Source organism: Saimiri boliviensis, chromosome X (assembly GCF_048565385.1).
Source record: "Saimiri boliviensis isolate mSaiBol1 chromosome X, mSaiBol1.pri, whole genome shotgun sequence".
Classification (NCBI taxonomy): domain Eukaryota; kingdom Metazoa; phylum Chordata; class Mammalia; order Primates; family Cebidae; genus Saimiri; species Saimiri boliviensis.
In genome coordinates, this window is record NC_133470.1 from 29,384,424 (window position 1) to 29,410,446 (window position 26,023).

A 26,023-nucleotide genomic window follows, 5' to 3' on the forward strand; every position below is an offset into this window, starting at 1 on the left:
TGCTAACTCTCTCAGTGTTTGTTGCCAGGGGCTTCCTGAGTTTACCTCTTTTTACTCTCACTCCCAAACTAAACTAATTTTGTAGCTAGACCAATTATTTAAACATGTCAATCAACGTAGACAAATTTGTTGGATCACTCATTTCAAGGATGGTTTTCAAATTTTAAAAATTTGAGAAAATCTACTCTCTAGCACAGTAAAATAAAAGAGATCTGACTGGGTCGTTCGCTAGAGAGGCAAATTGCTCTTAGGGTGAGGGAAGAGGGCCAGAAGAGGGATTGAACCAAAGGAACCCCGGGGAGAGTCAGAGCAGCTAAACACAAATGACTCTATATCATCCACTTAGGGATCTGAGGTAGTGGCTATACAGAAATAGAAGTAGTGAGAACAGACCATAAAGGAACTGAGATACAAGAGGGGAGAGGGGAGACGGAAGAGGGGAGGAGAGAAAGAGAATAAAATACTTTCAATCCTGTGCGCTCTACCACAAATAAACTCTGTGACTATGGCTAAGTTACTTGACCTTTCTGGGGATTTCAGTTTTCTGAGAAGCAGAGAGAGAAGTGTGGATTATAATTATATTACTTTCAAACCACCCTCTAGCTCGCACATTCTGATAAAGTTTTCCTCATGGTGACCTCCCCAAAGTCAAATTTTAAATTATTTCGGTCTCTCTTTTGAACTCCTCCAATGATTTTTCTATTTCATTTAGAAGGAAAACTGTGATATTCGAACAAAACTCCTTTGTTAACAGATAGCTGCTCACCTCCTAAGACTCATCTAATTATATCCCATTTTCCTTCCTTCAGGCAGACAGACTTCTTTCTCTTCCCAATTATCCTCAAGATCTTTGCAGAAGTTACACCCTCTCACTAGAAAGTGCCTCCATTAAGACTTCAAAAAAAAAAAAAAATCGTTGGCTTTCCCTTATGATTCAGTACTTTCATATTACATACAATTCTTCATAAATGCTCTGCAGGTCAAGTTTTTCTAAACTAGCATCCTGCCACCCTCAAATCCCGCCTGTACATTATTAATTCTTGATTTCACAATCCAAGTTTACTTCTTGGCAAATTATCATGACCTCAAACTATTTCATTTATTTTTCCATTTATTGCCTGCTCCTTACCATGCACTAGAACACTAGAATGTAAATTCCAAGGCAGTGGCTTTGCCTACCACCCACTATATTCAGTATTTAGAGGGTATTTGGCACATAGTAAGTATGCAGTAAGTTTTAGTTGATGAATGAAAATGTTATTGCTAGATTAGAATAATTTTTTCTTCATTATAGTTTTCTTACAGATCCACAATATTTATACATATTTATGGAGTATATTAGATACTTACTTTCAACATTTGACTCATATGATAGATTCAATATTTAAACATCTGAGTTTTCATGTGAGTTACTTTCTGCTATTAACTATAATGAATATTTCTGAATTATCATATAAATTATATAATACACAATTTTTTTTTTTTACTATGTGGCCCTTTTCACAATTAAAATACTAAATAATGAGTCATGGTCATGTATACTGTGTCAGGCATTCTGTTAGGAATTTTATAGTTCATCCCTCTAATGATTCTGAAAAGCAGACATTCTGATACCCAGTTCACAAATGAGGAAATTTAGCTCAGTAAGCTTATGTAACTCATCCGAATTTATACAGTTGGCATAGGGCCAAACTAAGTTTTAAATTCAAGTATGTGGCTCCACTGTGATTTTTCCTTGTCACAATCCTTGAGCCTAACAAATATCTACAGGATTAGTATTTCACATGTCAGTGTTTATAGGTTCTGGCTAGTACATAAAAATAATAGTTATGACTATAGCTACTAATTATTGAGTGCCAACTGAGTTAGGCAATTTACTCACATGCTAGTTTCAATCAACAGTTCATACATTCAAGTGAGGAAGTATAATGACATAAACATGATAAAATAGAGGATTATATTGACTACTGAGTTGTCCAAGGCCATACAAAATGCCACTGTGTAGGTTCAGCTCCAGGCTTCACTGCCAAATCAATACTACATACCAGTTTCCTTGGCCATAAATCAATGTTATATTTTGTCCTATTGTTTCAAGAAAAGTATATGTAAACTCAGTCCTTTCTATTCATATTAAAGGCTACTGGTTCAAATATTCAGTAATTCCAAATTCTAACAGATGCCTTCCAACTACCAAATTAACACAGTTTCTTGACTACATTATAAATTTTGTCTTTTCAATAACAGTTTTGCACAGTTTCATCGTGCATCTGAATCAGTTAGAAAGAGCTAATGTGATGAGCTGATTCTACCGTCTAAATACTATATGATTTCAAGGGAAAATTGTTTCAAGTTGTCATTTTCAACATTTATAACTGACCACAATACATTAAAATTAATACAATTTAAGGTTAAGACGCATATTAAACTTGAAGCTAAGTTACTTAAAATTACTAATTAAAAATAACCTCTTCTGTTAGAACAAGAAAAGGGCAGACTATATGGCATTTCTCTCTTTTTCAATTTATTTGCTTTGTTTTACTTAGTTTTTTTTTTTTTTTTTTTTTTTTTTTTTTTTTTTTTTTTTACCTTCATCTCTTCAACTGCTATCTGTAATTCATCTGGAGTCTTATATTCAAAATCTCTCTCAAGGTATTCTTCTTCAGCTTGTGTCATCCATTCATGCATCTCTGATAGATCTTTCTGAAGGCTTACAGTTTTCTCCAAACCTCCCTTCAAAGCTTCCTTTCTGGCATAGACCTTCCATAAAACAAGCAAAACATGATTATTGACAGTAATGAAACATGATTATTATATTATCTGATCAGTATGTAAATAATAGAAAACTTAGTAAAGACGTTAAAAGCTTATATGCTTAAGAAAATAACTCACGGGGATCAGATACGCTTAATTTCCCATGAGTGTAAAGATAAGACATGTCTATTTATTTGGCATACTTAATAAAAAGAACATGTTGCCCTATGATGATAATTTAGCTGTTTGTGTGACAATGCTTTTCTGTGAATAGGAAAAAAACAAAACTTTAAAAAAAATATTATGTTTCTGTTGGAAAATTAATTTTATTGGCATACGTAGAAATAGTCATGGTGTTCTTTGATAATGTTTTACTAATTTAAGTATTGTAAGAACTTTGTAATCATGTATCTACAGAAAACTTGCATAAATTAAAAAGAAAAAATGAAAAATGCATAAAATACATAGTTGAGTAATTCACAGAAAGAAGGTAATATATGGTCATATACATATGTAAAAGATAACATCATTTATAGTTAAATAATTGTAAGTTGAAGTGAATTAATGCATTTTCACATGGAAGATAGGGAAAAATAATAATTAATAAAGAGCTCATTTTGGGCAGGGATGTGGAAAAATCAAAGTGTTTATACTTGAGGGAAATATTCAACACAGTACAACCTTTTAGATAGTAAGATGGCAAGATATGTTAAAACGTTATTGTGCACAAATCCGAGTAACTATTTCATTTTCTGAGAGTGAATCATGCCAACCAAAGTGTGGAGAGTAACACAGTGTTCAATTCAGCTTTAAAGACCCAACATTTAGAAAACAAACCCAAAGATGCTTTCTTAGGAGGTTAAATTATGATATATGCATACTATGGGATACCGTGCATAACTAATAAATCTTTACTGAAATGAAAAGTGGCTCAATATACAATTTTAAGTGTAAAATGCAAGTTGCGAAAGAGTCTGTTGGTGGTTATAGAAAATGTCTGCTATTTAAAGTCTCATACATTTCTGAAAACTAAGACTTTCTACAATGGATTCCATTACTCATTAACGAGAAAATTGCAAAACTTAAAACATCTAAAAGAAAATCAGGCTGGGTGCGGAGGCTCACGCCTGTATTCCCAGCCCTTTGGGAGGCTGACGTAGGTGGATCACAAGGTCAAGAGATCAAGACCATCCTGGCTAACAGAGTGAAACCCCGTCTCTACTAAAAATACAAAAATTAGCTGGGTGTGGTGGCATGTGCCTGTAGTATCAGGTACTCGGGAGGCTGAGGCAGGAGAACTGCTTGAACCCGGGAGGTGGAAGTTAATGTGAGCCAAGATCACACCACTGTACTCCAGCCTGGTGATAGGGTGAGACTCCATCTCTTTGTGTGTGTGTGTGTGTGTGTGTGTGTGTGTGTGTGTGTGTGTGTGTGACGGAGTTTCGCTCTTGTTACCCAGGCTGGAGTGCAATGGTGCAATCTCGGCTCACCGCAATCTCCACCTCCTGGGTTCAGGCAATTCTCCTGCCTCAGCCTCCTGAGTAGCTGGGATTACAGGCACGCACCACCATGCCCAGCTAATTTGTTTTGTATTTTTAGTAGAGACGGGGTTTCACCATGTTGACCAGGATGGTCTCGATCTCTTGACCTCATGATCCACCCGTCTCGGCCTCCAAAAGTACTGGGATTACAGGCTTGAGCCACCGCGCCACGCTGAGACTCCATCTCAAAAAAATAAATTAAAAAAAAAAAAAGAAAATCATATACCTTGTAACAAGGCACTCTATATTATTACAATTATTATACATAGTGCTCACTTTTACTTTAAAAAGTAACTATTCAAAAGACTCTATTCTCTCTGGTTTAAACAGCATTCTATTTTTCAAGTTACAGAGCTTTTTCATAGTATTGTTTTTATATATAATGCATAGTTTTAGTAAAATGAAGCTTTCATGGTACTTTGCCCAATGGTACATATATGTAGAACCACCATCGCATTGATTTTCCTTATAATTTAAAACCATGTTGAGTCTAATATAGGTAATACTCCATTTTAGGTTATTTATTTACCTAGGTAAAGGTAGGACCCGATTTATTAAAATGTAAATAAGTGTTTCACTCTGAAACATCTAGAACAATGTGTCTTGCAATTGTACTAGTAAAGGTATAAATGTTATTTTGTGTAGTCAATGAACATATAATAAACTTAAGAAAACATGCTGCTAAATTTCTACTTAGATACTTAGATACTCTGCTCTGTTATAATCTTTTTTTTTTTTTTTTTTTTTTGAGACGGAGTTTTTGCTCTTGTTACCCAGGCTGGAGTGCAATGGCGCGATCTCGGCTCACCGCAACCTCCGCCTCCTGGGTTCAGGCAATTCTCCTGCCTCAGCCTCCTAAGTAACTGGGATTACAGGCACGCGCCACCATGCCCAGCTAATTTTTTGTATTTTTAGTAGAGACGGGGTTTCACTATGTTGACCAGGATGGTCTCGATCTCTTGACCTCGTGATCCACCCGCCTCGGCCTCCCAAAGCGCTGGGATTACAGGCTTGAGCCACCGCGCCCGGCATAATCTTTTAAGATAGTTGGTTAAGCTACAGAAACCTTAGAGGGACTAATGGAATCTCAACAAGACTTGTAAAAACTATATATACACATACATTTCCGCGTGTGTGTGTGTGTGTGTGTGTGTGTGTGCGCGCCCAAGTACGGTGAGATACTGTTGGATCCTGGAGATTTTGTAGGTAAAAACAACAGCATTTAGTGATAGATTTGATGTTTGGCTGTAAGAAAAATATAGAAGACAAGCAAATCTCAGGGGATTTGACTTGGATAACCAGAAAGATGGAGTTGCCACTTTGTATTAACAGGCAAATTACTAGGGTAGTAAGCTGGAGTGTACATCAGGAATTTTGTTTTGACATGTTAGATTTAATATACCTATTATTAATCCATGTGGAGCTGTTGAGTGGGCAAATTAGTATTCAGGTCTGTGATCAATAGAAAGGTTCAGATTATTAAAAAAAAAATCTTACAGCAGGAACAATTTACAGATTGCATTTAAAACCATATAGCTTGCTAAGTTGACCCAGAACGTGAGTGGTAATAGGAAGAAAAAGGAGTACACAGACTGATTCCTGAACACTTCCAAATTTAGTGGTAGGGCAACAGAACCACCAAGGATATTGACAGTCAGGGAAAACTAAGAGATAATTAAGAAAGAATGATGATACAGAAGCCAACTGAATTTACCGATTTAGTGATGTGAATTCACTGGTGACCCTGAGAAAATTTGCTTCAAGAAAATAGTGAGGATGACACTTTGATTTAGCTCTCTTAATTGGCTTCAAGAGAGAATGGAAGGAGTCAAATGGAGAGAAAGTAATTTCTGTAAAGGGAAACAGGAATGGAGTGGTTGTGAGACAGATTACTGTCCAACAGAGGATTCTTTAAATGACAGGAGATACTACAGAATAAATCTCTACTGATGGGAAGGATGAAAATGATGGGAATAATGTAGCATAGGGAAGAAGTAGGAGGCAGAGGGCTGTTCATTAGCTGGCATAATGCCTTGGTGCAGAAAAAAGGGAAAGGAATCCAGTGCATAAGCGGAAAAGCTGGCCTTAGACAAAAGCACAGAAAGTTCAGCTATGTTAACAAAGGAAAAGTAGAGTCTATGAGCTTATATGCAGGTCAGTGGGAGTACTGCAACTTCTATTTTGATTGCTTGTATTTTCTCAGTAAAACGGGAAGCTAGTTTTTACAGAGAGTAAGAGGGAAAGACAGACTCTTAGAGAAGTCTATACTGAGCCACAGAAAGACAATGATCTGCAAGCTGCCAGAAAGACATCCACCGAAACTCTAAATCCCATTTATTGATAACTATTCATTATAAATTTAAAGCCACTAATAAGTACAATATATAACCATATATTATTTAGAAAGTATACATGTTTTATAATTTTATATATGTAGGTTTCTATTTATTCTCTATTTTACTTCACAAACGTGCATAATGATTACTCTATGTTAGATGAAGCTCTAAACACCTTGAAAGGATGAACTATTATACACGTATTATGAATTAGGCATTAATATTATCACATTTTAAAGATTGGGAGACTGAAACACAAAGAGATTAAATAACTCTTCTAGAGTTACACAGGCAGTTTATGATGTGGATAGATTTAAACCCAGGCAATCTGATCTCACAGCTTCTGGTCTTACACACTGTGCCTCTCCATCCACACAAAAAAAAGTATTCTCCAGTATTTGACCATGTGTGTCTGGTTTATTTTACTTAGCATACTATCCACCAAGTTCATCTATGTTATTGCAAATGTAAGAATTTTCTTTTTTAAAGCTAGATAATATTCCAACCATTTGACAAACCTGAAAAAAACAAGCAATGGAGAAAGGATTCCCTGTTTAATAAATGGTGTTGGGAAAACTGGCTAGCCATGTACAGAAAGCAGAAACTGGACCCCTTCCTGACATTTTGCACTAAAATTAACTCAAATTAAAGACTTAAACGTAAGACCTAACATCATCAAAACCCTAGAAGAAAATCTAGGCAAAACCATTAAGGACATAGGAGGAGGCAAGGACTTCATGGCCAAACACCAAAAGCATTGGCAACAAAAGCCAAAATAGACAAATGGGACCTAATCATACTTCACAGCTTCTGCACGGCAAAAGAAACAGTCAGTAGAGTGAATCGGCAACCAACAGAATGGGAAAAAATTTTTGCAGTCTATGTATCTGACAAAGGGCTGATATCCAGAATTTACAAAGAACTAAAACAGATCTACAAGAAAAAAACAAACACGCCCATTCAAAAGTGGGCAAAGGATATGAACAGACACTTTACAAAAGAAGACATACATGAGGCCAACAAACATATGAAAAAATGCTCATCATCACTGGTCATTAGAGAAATGCAAATCAAAACTACATTGAGATACCACCTCACACCAGTTAGAATGGTGATCATTAAAACATCTGGAGACAACAGATGCTGGAGAGGCTGTGGAGAAATAGGAACACTCTTACACTGTTGGTGGGAGTGTAAATTAGTTCAACAACTGTGGAAGACAGTGTGGCGATTCCTTAAGGACCTAGAAATAGAAATTCCATTTGACCCAGCAATCCCATTACTGGGTATATATCCAAAGGATTATAAATCGTTCTACTATAAGGACACATGCACATGAATGTTCATTGCAGCACTGTTTACAATAGCAAAGACCTGGAACCAACCCAAATGCCCATTGATGATAGACTGGACAGGGAAAATGTGGCACATATACACCATGGAATATTATGCAGCCATCAAAAACGATGAGCTCGCATCCTTTGTAGGGACATGGATGAACCTGGAAACCATCATTCTCAGTAAAATGACACAAAATAATATTCCATTATATGCATATACCACATTTTCTTTATTTGACAATATACATTTAGATTGCTTTCAGGTCTTGGCTACTGTGAATATTGCTGCTGTAAACATAGGGGTGCAAATACCTCCTTGAGATGCTGATTTTACTTCCTTTGGATATATATCCAGAAGTGGGATTGCTGAATTCTATTTGTAATTTTTTGAGGAACCTCCATTCTGTTTTCCGAAATGCTGTATCAATTTACATTCCAACCAACACTGTACAATAATTCCCCTTTCTCCACATTCTTGCCAACACTTATTACCTTTTACTTTGTTTTGTTCTGATGATAGCCATTCTAACAGGTATGAAGTGGCATCTCACTGTGGTTTTTAAGTGCATTGTTTTGGATGATCACTATTATATCTTTGCATATACCTGTTGGCCATTTACATGTATTCTTTAGAGAAATGATTATTCAAGTCCTTTGCTCATTTTTAATCAGGTTTTTTTTTAGTTTCATTTTTTTGATTAAGTTTTAGAAGCTCCTTATATATTTTGGATATTACTCATTTGCCAGATTTATGATTTGTGAATATTTCTTCCCATTCCCTAGAATCTAAAATAGTCAAACTCACAGAACTAGAGAGTCAAAGGCTAGGTGAGGAGGAAATGGCAAAATGATGCTCAAAAGATACGAAGTTTCAGTTATGCAAGATGAATTAGTTCTGGAGATCTCCTGTACAACATTGTGCCTATAGTTAAAAAAACTGTATTGCTAAAAATTTTCATCTACGGCCATACCACCCTGAATGTGCCCTGTCTTGTCTGATCTTGGAAGGTAAGCAGGGTTGGGCCTGGTTAGTACTTGGATGGAAGACTGCCTAGGAATACTGGGTACTGTAGGCTTTATAAAAACAAAAAATAAAAATTTTTCAAGAGGCTAGATCTTAGTTACTCTTATCACAAAAGAAAAAAATTAAATTAATTAAGGGGGCAGAAGGAAACTTTTGGAGGTGATGGTTGAATGTTATAATGGTCTCATGAGTGTATACTTACTCCTTAACTCATGGAATTGCATAAATTAAATATGTACATCTTTTTGTATGTCAATCACACCTCAGCACAGTGGTTTAAACAAAAAATCGATTATTTTCCATTTCTAAGAGTTTATAAATTATCCGATTTGTCCAAGCATTTCAGGGGTGGGGGCATGGGGAAGTCTTCTCAATGGCCAATAAAGATTATCTTATATACCTGTTTTCTTAAGTTTTATGTACATAGTTTACATGACCAGTTAGAAAGAAAATGTGGCATATATACACCATGGAATACTATGCAGCCATAAAAAAGGATGAGTTCATGTCCTTTGCAGGGACATGGATGAAACTGGAAACCATCATTCTCAGGAAACTGACATAAGAACAGAAAACCAAACACTGCATGTTCTCACTATTAACTGGGTGTTGAACAATGAGAATGCATGGACACAGGGAGGGGAATATCACACATTGTGGCCTGGGGGTTGGGGAACTAGGGGAGGAATAGCAGGGGGTCAGGTGGGGGAGGGATAGAACAGGAGAAATACCTAATGCAGATGATGGGGTGATGAATGCAGCAAACTACCACAATGGCACGTGTATACCTATGTAACAAACCTGCACAATCTGCACATGTACCACAGAACTTAAAGGATAATAAATAAAATAGAAAAGAAAAAAAAGAAAAGTGTACTTGACCTCCAGATATATTCTGATTGCCTCCTTCTCCAAAATAAATATGGCTAAGGTGGAACTACTGGTCACTATAGTAAGCTATTCCATTTCTTTCTATTAGTACCCAGTTTTCCTTTCTTTAAAATCACAATGACCTACACTGTTGCTCACAACATATATCCGAAAACCCTTTTTTCTTCACTCATTTTTCCTGTAAACTTTAAGCAAACACTCTCCTTCAGCAAGTACTGCCAGATCTAATGGGATCTGATGAAAAGAAGGAAGGAGTGCGCCATATTAGGAAAGAAATAATACTTCTAGGTAGATGTAAGTGTGAAAATCCTCATCAAAAATATAATAAGAATATTAATCTGCTGTTGGATGAGTAGTTTGCAAATAGTTTTTCCCATTCCATGCATTGTCTTTCCACTCTGTTGACTGTTTCCTTTGCTTTGCAGAAGCTAGAAACTCAGATATCATAAAAACAAAAAATAGCAATCATATTTAAAAACAGGCGAATACTCTAAAGAGATATTTCTCAAAAGAAGACATACAAATGACCAATTAATACATGAAAAAATTTTCAACACCAGTAATCATCAGATAAATGCAAACCAAAACTACAATGAGGTATCATCTCACCCCAGTTAGGATATATATTGCCAAAACATAAAAAATAATAATAGTTAACAAGGATGCAGAAAAAAGGGAACCATACCACACTGTTAGCAGGAATGTAAACTGGTACAGCCACTGTAGAGAACAACATGGAGGTTCCTTAGAAAAATCACAATAACCACAAATATGCCCTTTTTCTTGCCTGTTTTTTTTTTTTTTTTTTTTTTTCCTACCTGGACAATTGCAATCCCTACTTCCACTTGAGCCCTTTTAATTTATTCTTCTTCTAATAGGAATATACAGCAAACTTTAAACAACCATTTTAAATAAAATGAAATGATGCCACTCTTACGCCTTAAAGTCAGATAACTTTCCAAAGCACTTGACATAATGACTAAATCATCACTGTGGCTTCCATATTCATTTCTGACTTTTCTTCCCATTCATTTTCTCCTGGTTCTTGCTGCTCCACTTCCAGTGGCTTCCTTTGAGCTCCTCAAACATGCTAAGCCCTCTCTTGCCTCAGATGTTTCCTCCACTTCATTTTCTACCCAGAATTCCTTCACACAGCAAACTGTCAAGTTCTTACTACTCAGATATCAGTTTTAATTTTGCTTCTTCAGAAAAGACTTTCCTGACTACCCAATAGAAAGTAGTTTTCCTGCTCCTGTTACTCTAATTTAAAGCATTCTTACTGATACATTTCAGTGTATAGCAAGACTTAAAACCAGGCATTGTTGTGACAATGTGTTAATCTATTTACTTTCCATTTTCACCACTAAACTATTATCTCCATGAGGATAAGAACAATGTCTACTGTATTTCCCACTTATACATGATAATTAAAAAAAAAAAAACAGCTAGAATGTAGATTTTTAAAAATGTAGATACATACTCTTTAGAATTTAAAATAATCTTAACCATTATATACATCCAAAATTAGATCATGGGATGTGAAAGCATCCTCAAATATGAAATATTTGGACAATTTTTTTCCAAATTTTTACGTTTTTGCAGATATTGACATCTAATGACAAATAAGGAATTATCTTTAACCCAAGAGAGTATATCACACTCTTATTTTGTCTGTAGATATTTGCATAATACATAGATTTACACTTCATTTCCATTCTCTCTGGAACGCTGAACTGGTAACAATATTCACATTTGGTTTCCTTGTTTTTCCTACATGGTCTTTCTCTTCTCCTAGAGTGCATGGTTCTTTCCTTTCACAATCTAACTCATTTGGCTATGAAGTCAGAACACCGCCAGAGTGATACTCGAAGGGAAAGCACAGATATATAAACTATTCTAAGATTAGAAAATGAAGATGAGAACATAGCTTGGATCTATAGCTTTTTTGTTATGCCGCACATGAATGTGTTTAAAATATTTCTCTTGAACAACAAATTCTTAGTACATATAACAGACATAAGGTCTTAAGAAATTTTGAGAGTAGACAGGCTTTAAAATTGCACTTTTATAAAATGTAAAAACATTGAGATTTTAGTAATATTGTTGGTTTCATACTTTTTTTTTTAACTGTTGCTTTTCCCTAGGTTCTATATAAATTGGTGATGTTCTTTCTATTCATCCATTAAGAACATTCAACAAAGAAAAAAACAAATACCTTTCACACTGGCCTTCCAGGAAAACATCAGTGGAATAATCTATTATTTAAGTAATATTTAATTTTTTTCCTGAACAACTCTTCTAGCACTGACTTACTTCAGGAGAAGAATGTGAGCTAGCTGATCCAGGGATATGTCATCTGTGAATTAGTAGAATCAATGAACTTTGTCAGTGATTACATTAGCTGAGTTATTTGCCTTGACTTTTCCTTTTCTTTTTTTTTTTTTTTTTTCATTTTCAAACGTAGCTTTTGCCTTTTGACATTACTTCTTTTCCATTTTGAAAGTTTACTTAGCATTAACAGAAGATCAACTGCCTCTAACACATAAATTGAAATTCACTATTAATTTCAAAAAAGGTACAGTAGTTCCCCTGTATCTGTGGAAGATATGTTCATACCAAGACCTCCAGTAGATGCTTGAAACCATGGATAGTACCTAATCCTATAAACACTGAGTCTTTTCCTATTTATACATACCTATGATAAAATTTAATTTATAAATCAGGCATAGTAGACATTAACAAATAATAAAACAGAATGCATTATCTATCTTTCTCTCCCTCTCAAAATGTCTTATTTTACTGTGCTCACCGATTTTAGGATTGCAATTGACCACAAGCCTTTGAAACCATGGAAAGCAAAACTGCAGATGATCAGGGACTAACACATTGGTCAACTTAAAAGTACTCGTTGTTTTAGTTCAAAATTTTATCTTTTGAACAAGAAGTATTTGATATACACTATTTGTGAATATATCTAACTACCCATAATTTAATATTTAAATACAAAATAGGTATATTTAATATTATTTTATTAATCAAATAATTGATAAAATACTCTGCTGTGGAAAATTGAGGAACTCAGATGTGACTGTAATTATTTTGTGTGTTTTTTTAAATTCAACTATTCTTAACATTTACTGTATCTTAATAGTTATTTAAAAATAAATGTAGGCCAGGTGTGGTGGCTCAGGTCTGTAACTCCATCACTTTGGGAGGCCAAGACAAAAGCATTGTTTGAGGCCAGGAATCCAGCCTGGGAAACATAGCAAGACTCTGTCTCTACCAAAAAATCTGCCCAGCACTTTGGGAGGCCGAGGCGGGTGGATCACGAGGTTAGGAGATCGAGACCATCCTGGTCAACATGGTGAAACCCCGTCTCTACTAAAAATACAAAACATTAGCTGGGCATGGTGGCGTGTGCCTGTAATCCCAGCTACTCAGGAGGCTGAGGCAGGAGAATTGCCTGAACCCAGGAGGCGGAGGTTGCGGGGAGCCGAGATTGCGCCATTGCACTCCAGCCTGGGTAACAAGAGCGAAACTCTGTCTCAAAAAAAAAAAAAAAAAAAAAAAAAAAAAAAAAAAAAATCTGCCAAACATGGTGATGCATGCCTATAGTTCTAGCTACTCGGGGAGCTGTCATGGGAGAATTGGTTGAGCCTAGGAGGTTGAGGCTATACTGTGCCAAGTTTACACCACTGCACTCCAGCCTGGGTGACAGGAGACCCTGTCTCAAAACATAAAATAAATAAATAATAAATGTGTCAAAAAGGCCAAACTTGGAAATGTTAATCAAAAGTAAACATTCTTTACTCTATTTCTACATACACATATATTACTGATTCATTTTATTTTGCACCAAATATCTCTGTGTAATGTATTTTTCTTAATCCTCTTATTATTATACATTTATGTTCTGAAGAAAACGTTGATAGAAAATAATGACTAAAAATAGGATTTCAGCAGGGTACGGTGGCTCAAGCCTGTAATCCCAGCACTTTGGGAGGCCAAGGTGGGCAGACCACAAGGTCAAGAGATTGAGACCATCCTGGCCAACACGGTGAAACTCCATCTCTACTAAAAATACAAAAAGAAAATTAGCGTAGTGGTGTGCCCCTGTAGTCCCAGCTACCCGGGAGGCTGAGGCAGGAGAATTGCTTGAACCCGGGAGGCGTAGGTTGCAGTGAGCCGAGATTGTGCCACTGTCCCCCAGCCTGGCGCCTGGCGACTGGCGACAGAGCGAGACTCTGTCTCAAAAAAGAAAAAAAAGAATAGGATTTCATTTTTCAGTATGGTAGTTGTGTTCAAGAAAGTCGTTTTACCACCATAATAAGATGAATGTGTACTATTTAAAATATATACTATGAAAATATGTATATATGCCATATAAAAGATCAATTTGCCAGAATTAATTGTGCTTTAAAGCAACAACATAGGAACAAAGCCTTAAACAAAAGTAACGGTGAAGGAAGACATTAGGAAATCTTAATTACACTGAGGAAAGGCACAGTGAAAGAGATTGTCCATACCTGTTGGCACATGTGATCCCATTGGTTGTTAAGTTCTTTGAGCTCTGCCTCAAGTCTTGAAGCAAACTCTGGCTCTGCTTCATTCTTTATCTTCTTCCCACCTTCATTGACACTGTTTAGACTGGGCTGAATTGTCTGAATATCATTGACTAAAAGCTAAGAAAATAAATCAATTTAAGCCAGCTGAAAAAATTAATGCCATATATTAGATAGGCAACATAGCTAGAAGATGTAAAATTAGGGTTCATGGCATTACATATGGATTTTTGTCTTTTAAAATCTGAGATACATAGATATTGATATTGACAGTTACATGAGAGTCTTGCAAAAAGTGCTCAATGGTTATTACGGCATGAATGCAGTAGGGAATTATTTGTATTCTACTTAAAAACAAAAGGAAAGAAATTTAATATTTCTGGTTAGAAAAATGTGTGAAAATAATAGGCTTCATGCTTTACTGTCTTTATTAGTGTTTTCATTTTCAAACACAGGATATTGCAGAAATTGTTTATAGCATAATGGGTGTGAAGGTTATTTGTGAGGTGGATTTCCTTTTTTTAGCTTGTATGGTAAAAAATTTCTTTAAAGAGCAAGATTATTTTCTTCGTGCTGCATGACAATGGTATAATGAATATTATTTCAAAACCGCATATTAGTACAGTATGTTATACATGAAGAGAACAACAACACAGTATGAATAATAATTTGTCATAAGAAATAACAAGTAGATCAATGGATTCTTTACCTTTAAATTATACTGCATTTTATAGTAAAATAATGTTATCAAGTGAGGCTGAGTCAAAGGCAATGTTTTGTCAGTTTCTCACTTACTTAGTCCAGGGTTTCTCAACATTGGTACTTCTGACATGTTAGATTGTGCAATTTTTTGTTGTAGAGGGATGTTGTATGGACCACAGGATATTTACCAGCATTTCTGTCCTTTAACTACTAGACACCAGTAGCATCTAACCGTCCCCACCTGCCAACCCAGTTGTGACAATCCAAAATGTCTACAAACATTTTTTAAAACTCTGCTGAAGACAGGAGGGCAAAATTCACCCTGGCTGTAAAACACTGATCTAACCAAATAATATTCATATGCAATTATTCATATTAAAGGCATCATATAAAAATCTTACTCTGCACTGTTTCAGCTGCTTTTTTAGAATTTCTGAATCCCCAAGGGCAGGCCATTCCTCCTTCAGAAAAACATCAACTTCAGCCATCCATTTCTTCAGGGTTTGTATGTGATTCTGAAATGTGACCCGTTATAAGGCATTATTAGTGTGCTGATTACTTGTAACACAATTCATCATTGTGTGATGTCTAAACACCAGCCCTAAAACAATTCCCATGTTTAAAGGATGTCTCTAAGTAGCTCTTGAGAAAAAGAATATTTTTACTAAGACCGTGTTTTTATGGTCTACTCTATGAGCACTGGGGTGCGAAGTCTGCTATTGTTAAAAATAAAAAATTACTACCAAATGTGGTTTTATGATGTTACTCTCGAGAACATTAAATCATATCCCCCTCTAGAGAAATTTTAAGTTACAAAACAACTCATGAGAATACTAACAATGTGCCCTAACAGTACATAAAACAAACTATGAACAATAAACTCAATGTAATCATGTCTTTATAGTCTCCCGAAACCCGAACTTTCACAAATTGTTTTCTCCAGTTGACAGTTTAAATATTCCTTCCAGTTGGGAACTTTCAGACTAAGATTTTGTCATAAAGAGAGAGCTTTTGCTTTTATTTGTCTTAACAGTATGAAGTAATGATCAGGTAAAAATCATCATCTTTTATCACTTATAAATAGCCAATACCTGCCACCCATGATTCTTTCCCGTGTTACCTTTTGTTTCTGCCGATTTCCTACTTTAAAAAAGTATGATGCAACTATGCTGTCTACATGTGTTATTTTCTTCCATTTTACTTCAATTTCTATTAAAAATATGTACTCTGTAGAAAGTTTCCCCTTTAATGTGATTATTAATAATTTAAAAGCGCTTATCTAAATCAGATAACTTCACCATCAACATCTTGCTGTCATCTTTCAAATCTACATTTGCTCTTCTTCCACATCTTCAGTGTCCTTGTTCATGTCTTACTATTGACTCCATTACTGCATTAGCTCGTTTTGATACCTGCCTCAGACTTACCTCATTCTAATTATTGATTTACAGTTATGCCAGTAATCTCCTCTCCTTCATCTTGTGAGGGCAGTGTTTTGAAAACACAAGTGGAATCGTGTATTTCCCTTTTTAAAATAATCAATAGCAGTCTTTCTTATTAAATTGTTGCTATTGTTATTAGTCTCATCACCATCAGATTAAAACTCCGATTGTAAAACGTGGCATACAAGGCCATTCACTGTCTACTCTCAAACCATTTTTCCAACCATAATATTTTTATTAATCCCCAGATATATTATCTCCCCAATGTTGAACTTATTCCAGTTAACTGAAAATGCCACTACTATGCTTTGTCAAGAACTCTTTCTTTGTCACTATTAGCTAACTAAATTCTACCTATTCAATGTATAGTAGAGATAACCTATGTTCCAATCATATTTCATAAAACTTTTTTTGCATTTGTGTTGGATCTCCTTACTGTGATAACCTTTCCCATACTGCTTAATTTATGTACTGTACAAGGCTGAATAATGTTACCTTCAAGATGTCCACACCCTAATCCCTGAAACATGTGAGTACATTACCTAACATGACAAAAAGGACTTTGAAGATGTGATTACCTTAAGGATTTTGAGATGGAGAGATTATACTGGATCATCCAGCTGGGCATAACATAATCATAAAGGTTCTAACTAAGAGGAAGCCAAAACAGAAAATAGGATAGGGAGAGAAAGGAAAGAAGGAGAGATAGAAAGAAAGGGAGATGGAGATAGAGAGGGAAATATGAATTGACACTGCACGATGTTACACTGCTGACTTTAAAGATGAAGGATAATGACATGAGCCAAGGAATGCTTCTAGAAGCTAAAAAAGCCAGTAAAACAGACCCTCTCTCTCTGAGCCTCGAAAACAGACACAGTCCTGCTGACACCTTAATTTTAGCCCACTGAGACTAATTCTGAACTTCTGACTTCCAGAACTCTAATATAACAAATTTGTGTTGTTTGAAGCCATTGAATTTGTTAGGAGTGCCATGGGAACTGAATACACCTACATTACTCCTTCACCAGAATGTAGGCTCACTGATGACGAGCCATGTAATCGTGCTCTCATGGGCAATGGTCTTGGACAATAAAGGATAATTTCATGCAGTATTTACATAGGTATGCATGTACACATATGTTTATAAGTAAAGACGTGCTATACATTAAATAATGTTTTAGGTTTTCTTAGTGTTTTGGTTTATAAAAGGTAAGGACGAAAGCTAAGTAGCTAGACTGGAATTTAAATCTGGAAGCATCTCGTTGCAATGTTTTTCAATCATACGTTAATGTTTTCGACATTTCCTTCTCAGCACTAACATTTTTCACAATAAATGACCACTCAAGGGACACATTACTCACCTCATTAAATATTTTAGGCTTTCAGACCTTAATATAATCTTTGGTTTACTGTTTTTCTTTAGCTTGAGTGGTTGTTAGTATGGTGGCACTATTCAAACAAATTAAGTCAGTAGAATTTGGTTTGAGAAACAAGTGATGTGCTAAAATTTAAGCATATAATTATATATGAAATATGGTGATAAAATAATTTATTACTATATATTACATATGTAACATTAATATACATATGTAACATGTCACATATGATATATGATTACATTATGTATAATGTATATATGTACATGATATATAATTCCATTATATGTGTGTATGTGAATATATATTATATGTATATACAAATAATGTGTTTATGTGTATACATATATACACACATATATGGAAGCTAAAAATGCCAATAAAACAGATTTTTTTTTAAATCCTCCAAAACAGACACAGTTCTGCTGACACCTTAATTTTAGCCCACAGAGACTTATTCTGAACTTCTCACCTCCAGAATGGTGATATAATAAATTTCTGTTGTTCGAAGCCATTAAATTTGCGATAATTTCTTAGGAGTGTCATAGAAGATTAATACACCTACATTTCTCATACACATATACATATAGGAAATTATACATAATAGAATTTATATATAATACAATCAAATGACTATCACATTTTATATACAATAGCACATTTAGGCAGTACAGCTGAATCATACATTTTTATAAGTAGCAAAACAGCAGAAACAAAATGTAATATAGGAAATAACCATATATAAACTATAGTTATACATAAAATGGTTACATTATACATATGTATAACATATATACACATAACTGTTTTCTAGTCATAAGCTAAATGATTACCTATATCTTAAAAGACAACCAGACTAAAGGAATGATTGGTTCTGAAAATTGTTAAACTAAAAGCATGTTTAATTCCTATTGGTATTGGTGAAAATAGCAAATTAATTCTAAAAAGTAATCTAAGAAAACTCTTACTCCTTTCTTAGAAGGAATAAGTAAATCACCATCCTTTATAAAAGACTCATGTCTTTTCATCTTATCACTAACCTTGAAAGATGCTGGAGTTCAAATGTTTATGTACCTTTACAGTTTACAGTGTATTGTTAGGGAAACAAATAAGTAAATAAAAATGAGTGTAGAAAGTAAAATCTTGAATTACCTGAATTTTTCTGAGTTTATTCATTTGCTCCTCTAGCTTTTGACAATGCTCAACCAGCTGGGAGGACAGCTTCTTCCAGCGTCCCTCAATTTCTTCAAATTCTGATTGATACTTGCGGCTAATTTGAGAGGGCGCTTTCTTTGACATCTCTTTCACAGTGGTGCTGAGATAGTTTAGGCCACTTTGTTGCTCTTGCAGAGAACTTTGTAAAGCCTCAAAAAAAAATTAAGTACATTTATACTAACTGATGAATAATAACTGATAAGTTTCAGTTAAATTTACTATACTTAAAATGAAATCTATGTGATTCAAATATGTAAACAAAGTAGATGATCTTATATCAGTTATAAACATCTAGTGGTAATTTAAATTTTACATAGTATCCTAAGAGTAACTTGCATATTATTTAGTGATATTTTATTTAATACTCCATACGTATTTTTCTAAATAATGTCAAATGTATCTCAAAACTGTATCTTACAGAGCCAAAGAGTTTTAGTGCATCTAATTTTACTGATTTAAGTGTACATATTAATAACTGCATTTGTGAACAAGTTAATAGAATTGAAGTTATTTATACTGACCTTTCAGAAAAGCAAACTCGAATCTCTCTACATAAAATTATAGCTAATAATATTGATATGTGAAATAAAAATACTTAATGAATAATCTAGGTACTCAATATTTTATATTTTCAAAAAATGTTATTCTGTTATGTAGAACTATGGTGGAATTCAAGAATAATTTTGCAGGAAATTTATAAAATTTATTTACACTTATTCTGTACAACACATGCAATCTCTTATAGTAGGATGCCAAGTTTAGGCTTGCCCTATATAATATTTACTTAAATGTTACTTTCTCTTTATAAAATAATAAAGGCTCATGATTAAAAGTTGAAAAAAAAGAACTACTAGGATTTTATATAATTTTTCAATTTTTTCTATGTATAGCTGAATATTAAATATATAATCATATTATATGCACACAGACAGTTGTTCTTTCTCATATAATGTGACCTATAGCAACCCAAAATTTGTTAAACATTTAACTTTTATAGTTTCATAGTATTCTATGCCTATTTTGTGGTACTTAATTTTTTTTTTACTTTACATTTTTAACTTCACTTTTATTTTACTTTTTAAAATTGTTCCCCTATGACTGATTATTCAGATAATATCTAGCATGTAACTACATTTTGAACTAGGTATTTTATTGTTCGCATTTGCCCATGTAATTGGGTATTTTCCAAAAACAAAAATAGTAATGGCTTCTCTAGTTTAACAACTTCCATTATTAGCTCTACAATTTAATTTCTAGTTTTCCACTCCTGTAAATTATCTTTATCTCTATCTATCTAGCCACCCATTCATCTGTCAATCAATGTCCTATCTATCTCAAGTTCCATTTATATCTTTGAGTAGATTGTGATTATTTTTGTAAGATACAGACTTCATGAAAATTATATTAATGTTTTTGTATGTTATTGGGATGCACTGAAGGGTTAACTCCAGTTAACTCATTTACATTTCCAGCAGTAAGAGAGAACTTTCAGTTCTTCACTTCCAAATCTGTACTTACATCATTTTTGTGTGTGAACACAATTTAGTATGCATAAAAGATAACCCATTTTATGACATTTTTTACTTCTTCAGTTACAATGTAAGTAACAATTGTTCATAGGATTATTATCCATATATATCTCCTTTTGAAGTCTGCATTATTCAAGACTTTCTTCCTCACTCACATAAAAAAAAGTTTCCCTAGTATCGTATTTCTTCAAAATTGTCTCTGGTGTTTTTACAATGTTTGTGATTGCTTCCATTGATTTTTATGCTTCTCCACCTAAAGTTTTATAACATTATTATTTTAAAAATTTTCCAAAGTTTATCCTTACCCACATTTTTTGAACATTTTATTATATGTGGTTTTTATGTTGGTGTAACTTTGGGGAAAATATTGAAACCTCATTTTTTTTGTTAGTTAATACATTTCCCAATAATATTTATGAACAATTATTTTCTTTCCTCACTACCTATTTCACTGGAAATAGTTTCTTCTGCTCATCTAATTGCCTTTTCTTACGTGTTTTCTCCACTTTCCTTATTGTTCCACATTTTTACTCTTATTTTAAAAAGTTTATTAGTTCTATTAGGCCACACATTTTCCCAAGTAAACTTTGGAATCATTATGTCAAGCATTAAAAACTACAACAAAAGGAAATAAAAAAAGGTTCAGCTACCATTTGGTATTATAGAATAAATATCTAAATAAGACACTATATAACAAAAGTTGTTTAAATATATATTCCTTTGAATACATTTCCTTAAAAAATTTTTAACACACAGTAAAGGATTCTATATGATAGTTAAAATTTGAATTTTTGAGCATTTTTCTTAAAGTACGCATATTATCTCAGCTCCTAAATATATTTTCATGTCTAAAGAAATAGAAAATTATTGACTACATACTATTTTAAAATTAGTAGGAAAAGTATTCTAAAATCTTTTACAAATTATATATTTCATTTCCCATATCAGTATTTTATCTTTCCTGATATAAGGATGTTAAAACATGTAGCTATTAGAATTCAATTTTCTCATTACAATATTACATAAAATTAATGCTTAAATTTAAACTAATTTTATAAACACATCCAGCCCTCCATATTTGTGGATTCTGAATCAGTGGATTCAATCAACTACTAATAAATAATACTTAAAAAACATAATTACATCCTTACTAAACATGTAAAACTTTTTTTATTGTCACTGCTTCCTAAATAATATAGTATAACAAAAATTTTTTATAGTGTTTACATTGTATTAGACATAAGTAATCTGGAGATGATTTAAAGTATATTGGAGAATGTACATAAGTTATATTCAAATATTACACCATGTATATAAAGGACTTGAGCATCTATGGATTCTGATATTCATAGGAATTCCTGGAACTGATTCCCCATGGATACTCAGGGATGACTGTACACTGATTTTACCCATCTGTTTGAGAATGTTAGAGGAGTTACAAATAAAGAAGCAAAGGAGGAAAATAATACCATGGCTTTTCTAGTAATCAAAATCCGTATGTCTGAAAATGCATGCTAAATTAAAAATATACTTCATAAATAGATCATATCATTGTTTTCAAAAACAGCATATATATATATATATATATATATATATATATATGCCTCTCTCTATATATATGCCCCTCTCTCTCTCTCTCTCTCTCTCTATATATATATATATATATATATATATAGAGAGAGAGAGAGAGAGAGTGTGTACACATAAATAATACTTTAAAGTCTCATTTTCCTTTGCTCAGTGAGCAAACTACCATCCTTGCCACAATTATTTAAATTCTAATATTATTTAAAGGTTACATCAATGTGATTATTTGATAAATAAGAGGACTGCTTTATTGTTTTGACATTCAAGTTTTCACAAACCTGCAATTCCCCGAGTCTCTGCTCCATGATTTCATACTCGGTGACACTGAGTTGAGGTATAGAGAGTTTGGTTTCCGATTGCTGGATCCATGTCCGGATAGTACTCATTGTCTCCTGATAGCGCGTGGGTGGCAAAGTGTCAAAAACTTTATCAAAAGGGAAAAAAGAATGAGAATCAATAAACTGCTTCACATTTTGCCATGTTTTCCTAAATTGTCAGCAAACTCAATCATATTACTATTTTCAAGTATTAGCAAAATTAGAAAATCTGAAATGCATATTTGAATATGATTATGACTATGAAGATATATTCCTGTTACATGTGTTTTCCAGGGAACTTACATATATTATATTAAATTCACAAATCAGCCCATAAATTATGTATTGTTTAATTCATTTATAAGGTCAGGAAACAGAAAAACAGATAAGGTCAGAAAACAGAAAAACAGAGAAGCTGAGTAATTTGCCCAAGGTCATACAGATGGTATTTGGAGAAATCGAGCAGAGTCCAATTACATCTGCTATTGAAAGGCTAGTCTCTTTCTGTGCTATCATTTGCCTTTGGAAAAAATAGTATCATTATCTAAAGCCCTTGATTTTTAAATTATATCATGTCATGTCTAATTTTACCAAAACAAAACCCATTTATGTATGCTTAGTATATATATCAAGAACTCTAATAATCATCCCATATATGTTATCATTCTTAATTCTTATAATAAACATTGTTAATCCCAATTGCAATTGAGAAAACAGGCTATTAAGAGGCATTTGTGTGTGTGTGTGTGTGTGTGTGTGTGTGTGTGTATAGATATATATAAACTTTTACATGTATAATTATAAAAATATAAATATGTATATTAAGGAAAGTATTAGAGATACACAGTATGTATATACATACAAGTTTATATGTTTTAAAGTATATGTGTGTGTTTATATATGAAATGTCACTTAAGTGGCTACACTGGCCATGTTGAAAGAGATTAGACTGAAGGTTGAGAATGTTGCAGAGAACTGTAAACGATAAAAAGGATGTAACATATTTTAGGGATAATCCAAAAGAAATTCTAGAATCAAAAATACAGTAAGTGAAAAATAAGAACAAGTGCATGGGTTTAACAGCACATTTGACAGAGGTAAAGAGAAATTTACTAAACCTTAAGATATCTCAGAAGTGGGCAAAGGATATAAATAGTCACTTTTCAAAAGAAGACATATATGAGGCCAACAAACATATGAAAAAATGCTCATCATCACTTGTCATTAGAGAAATGCAAATCAAAACTACGTTGAGATACCATCTCATGCCAGTTAGAATGGCGATCATTAAAATTTCTGGAGACAACAGATGCTGGAGAGGATGTGGAGAAATAGCAACCCTTTTGCACTGTTTGTGGGAGTGTAAATTAGTTCAACCATTGTGGAAGACAGTGTGGCGATTCCTCAAGGATCTAGAAATAGAATTTCCATTTGACCCAGCAATCCCTCTACTGGGTATATACCCCAAGGATTATAAATCACTCTATTATAAAGACACATGCACACGTATTTTCACTGAGGCACTGTTTGCAATAGCAAAGATCTGGAACCAACCCAAATGCCCATGGATGATAGACTGGACAAGAAAAATGTGGCACATATACACCATGAAATACTATGCAGCCATAAAAAATGACGAGTTTGTGTCTTTTGTAGGAACATGGATGAATCTGGAAACTATCATTCTCTGCAAACTGACACAAGAACAGAAAATCAAATACCATAGGTTCTCACTCATTGGCGGGTGTTGAACAATGAGAACACATGGACACAGGGAGGGGAGCATCACACACTGAGGTCTGTTGCAGGGAGCCAAGGGATGGACAGCAGTGGGGGCGGGGAGGTCAAGGAGGGATAACATGGGGAGAAATGCCCGATGTAGGTGATGGGGGGATGGAAGCAGCAAATCACACTGCCATGTGTGTACCTATGCAACAATCCTGCATGATCTGCATATGTACCCCAGAACCTAAAGTACAATTTAAAAAAGAAATAGCTACTGATTTGTGTACACTAATCTTGTATCTGGAAACTTTGCTGAATTATTTTATCAGTTACAGGAGCTTTCTGGAGGAGTCTTTAGGGCTTTGGAGGTAAATGATCCTATAGTCAGCAAACACTGATAGTTTGACTTTCTCTTTACTGATCTGGATGCCCTTTATTTCTTTATCTTGTCTGATTGCTCTAGCTAGGACTTCAAGTACTATGCTGAAGAGGAGTGATGAGAGTAACGGATGCATTTATTTGAATACTAGATGATTATTAATAAATAAAGGCCGAAAGATACCTTATAAATAGCTGTGAAGTAAAGGAGCATTTAGTTACAAAGAAGCAAATGACTGTGTCTGAGATGTCTTTTCTGCAAATGATCTGCCAGGAGAGAGGACTATGGGCAGACACAAAGCAGTATGTTGGATGGATCATAAGCTTCATAAAAATAGTTTTAATTGAACTTGAACATGTCTCCTTTTTTACTTCTGTTTAATGAAAACTGAACCACTTCAGTTTCTGAACCATTAATCGTATTCTGTATAACTTCTCATTGGTATTCAGGAAAAAGACGTGAAGTCCTCCCATGGAGAGCTAAACCAAAGTTCCACTCTGTTCTGACAGAAGACAGAACTAGTTATAAAAGTGGAAAGTGCAGAAAAAAATTACCCCACAAAATTATGGAGATGATACAGGTCATCAGGAAACAATGAAGAAATGACCTACTAACTGAGCTATATTTTCTCAAAGTTTAGTTTATTGACCAGTAAAATATAAGCTGTATTTTTAAAAGTTATACCATAAGGTAATAAAGATTATTCATATACAACTTCTTTCCTTTAAGACAAGGTCTCATTCTGTCACCCAGGCAGGATTGCTGTGGTGCCATCAAGGCTCACTGCATCCTCAACCTCCCAGGCTTACTGATCCTCCCATCTCAGCCCCCCGAATAGCTAGGACTATTGGTGTGTGCCACCATGCCAGGAGAATTTTCTCTGTTTTTTGTAAAGATGAGGTCTCCCTTTGTTGCCCAGGCTGGTCTCAAACTCCTGGACTCAAGCAGTCTTCCTGCCTCAGCCTTGTAAAGTGTTGAGATTACAGGTATGGACCACCACACATATCCTTTACATACATCTTAAATATGATTAAAATCACCTGACTTTTGCAGTTTGTTTATGCTGTCATTATTTACATATTCACATAATGTATTAATTCATTAACTCCAGTATTTTTAACAGTGAAAATATATGTTTAACATGTTTAAATGGAAAATACTAAATTTATATCCAATTCAAACTCACTGAGAATGCAATATTTTTCTCTGAATTATAAGCACTGGTTATAATATAAAGTTACAATTTTATTATAGTCATAATTCAAAAGCTTACAGCTTTCATTCAATCCATTCTCCAGCACCTAAC

At 34.1% G+C, this 26,023-nt stretch overlaps 1 protein-coding gene and 1 pseudogene across 11 annotated transcripts in view; one reads left to right on the forward strand and one right to left on the reverse strand.

Annotated features, from left to right (window-relative positions):
* The window catches only part of DMD (dystrophin), a 2,654,855-nt gene that overhangs the window by 1,379,456 nt on the left and 1,249,376 nt on the right, over positions 1-26,023 (reverse strand). For all 11 annotated transcript variants that reach the window (XM_074391460.1, XM_074391464.1, XM_074391461.1 and 8 more), the window contains 5 exons: positions 22,575-22,720; positions 19,118-19,330; positions 15,549-15,662; positions 14,410-14,565; positions 2,587-2,757 (listed from right to left, as the gene is read on the reverse strand). In XM_074391460.1, coding sequence (XP_074247561.1) covers positions 2,587-2,757; positions 14,410-14,565; positions 15,549-15,662; positions 19,118-19,330; positions 22,575-22,720 — 800 coding nt within the window. The remainder of the gene's footprint in view (positions 1-2,586; positions 2,758-14,409; positions 14,566-15,548; positions 15,663-19,117; positions 19,331-22,574; positions 22,721-26,023) is intronic.
* Positions 8,926-9,044, forward strand: LOC120366640 (5S ribosomal RNA; annotated as a pseudogene).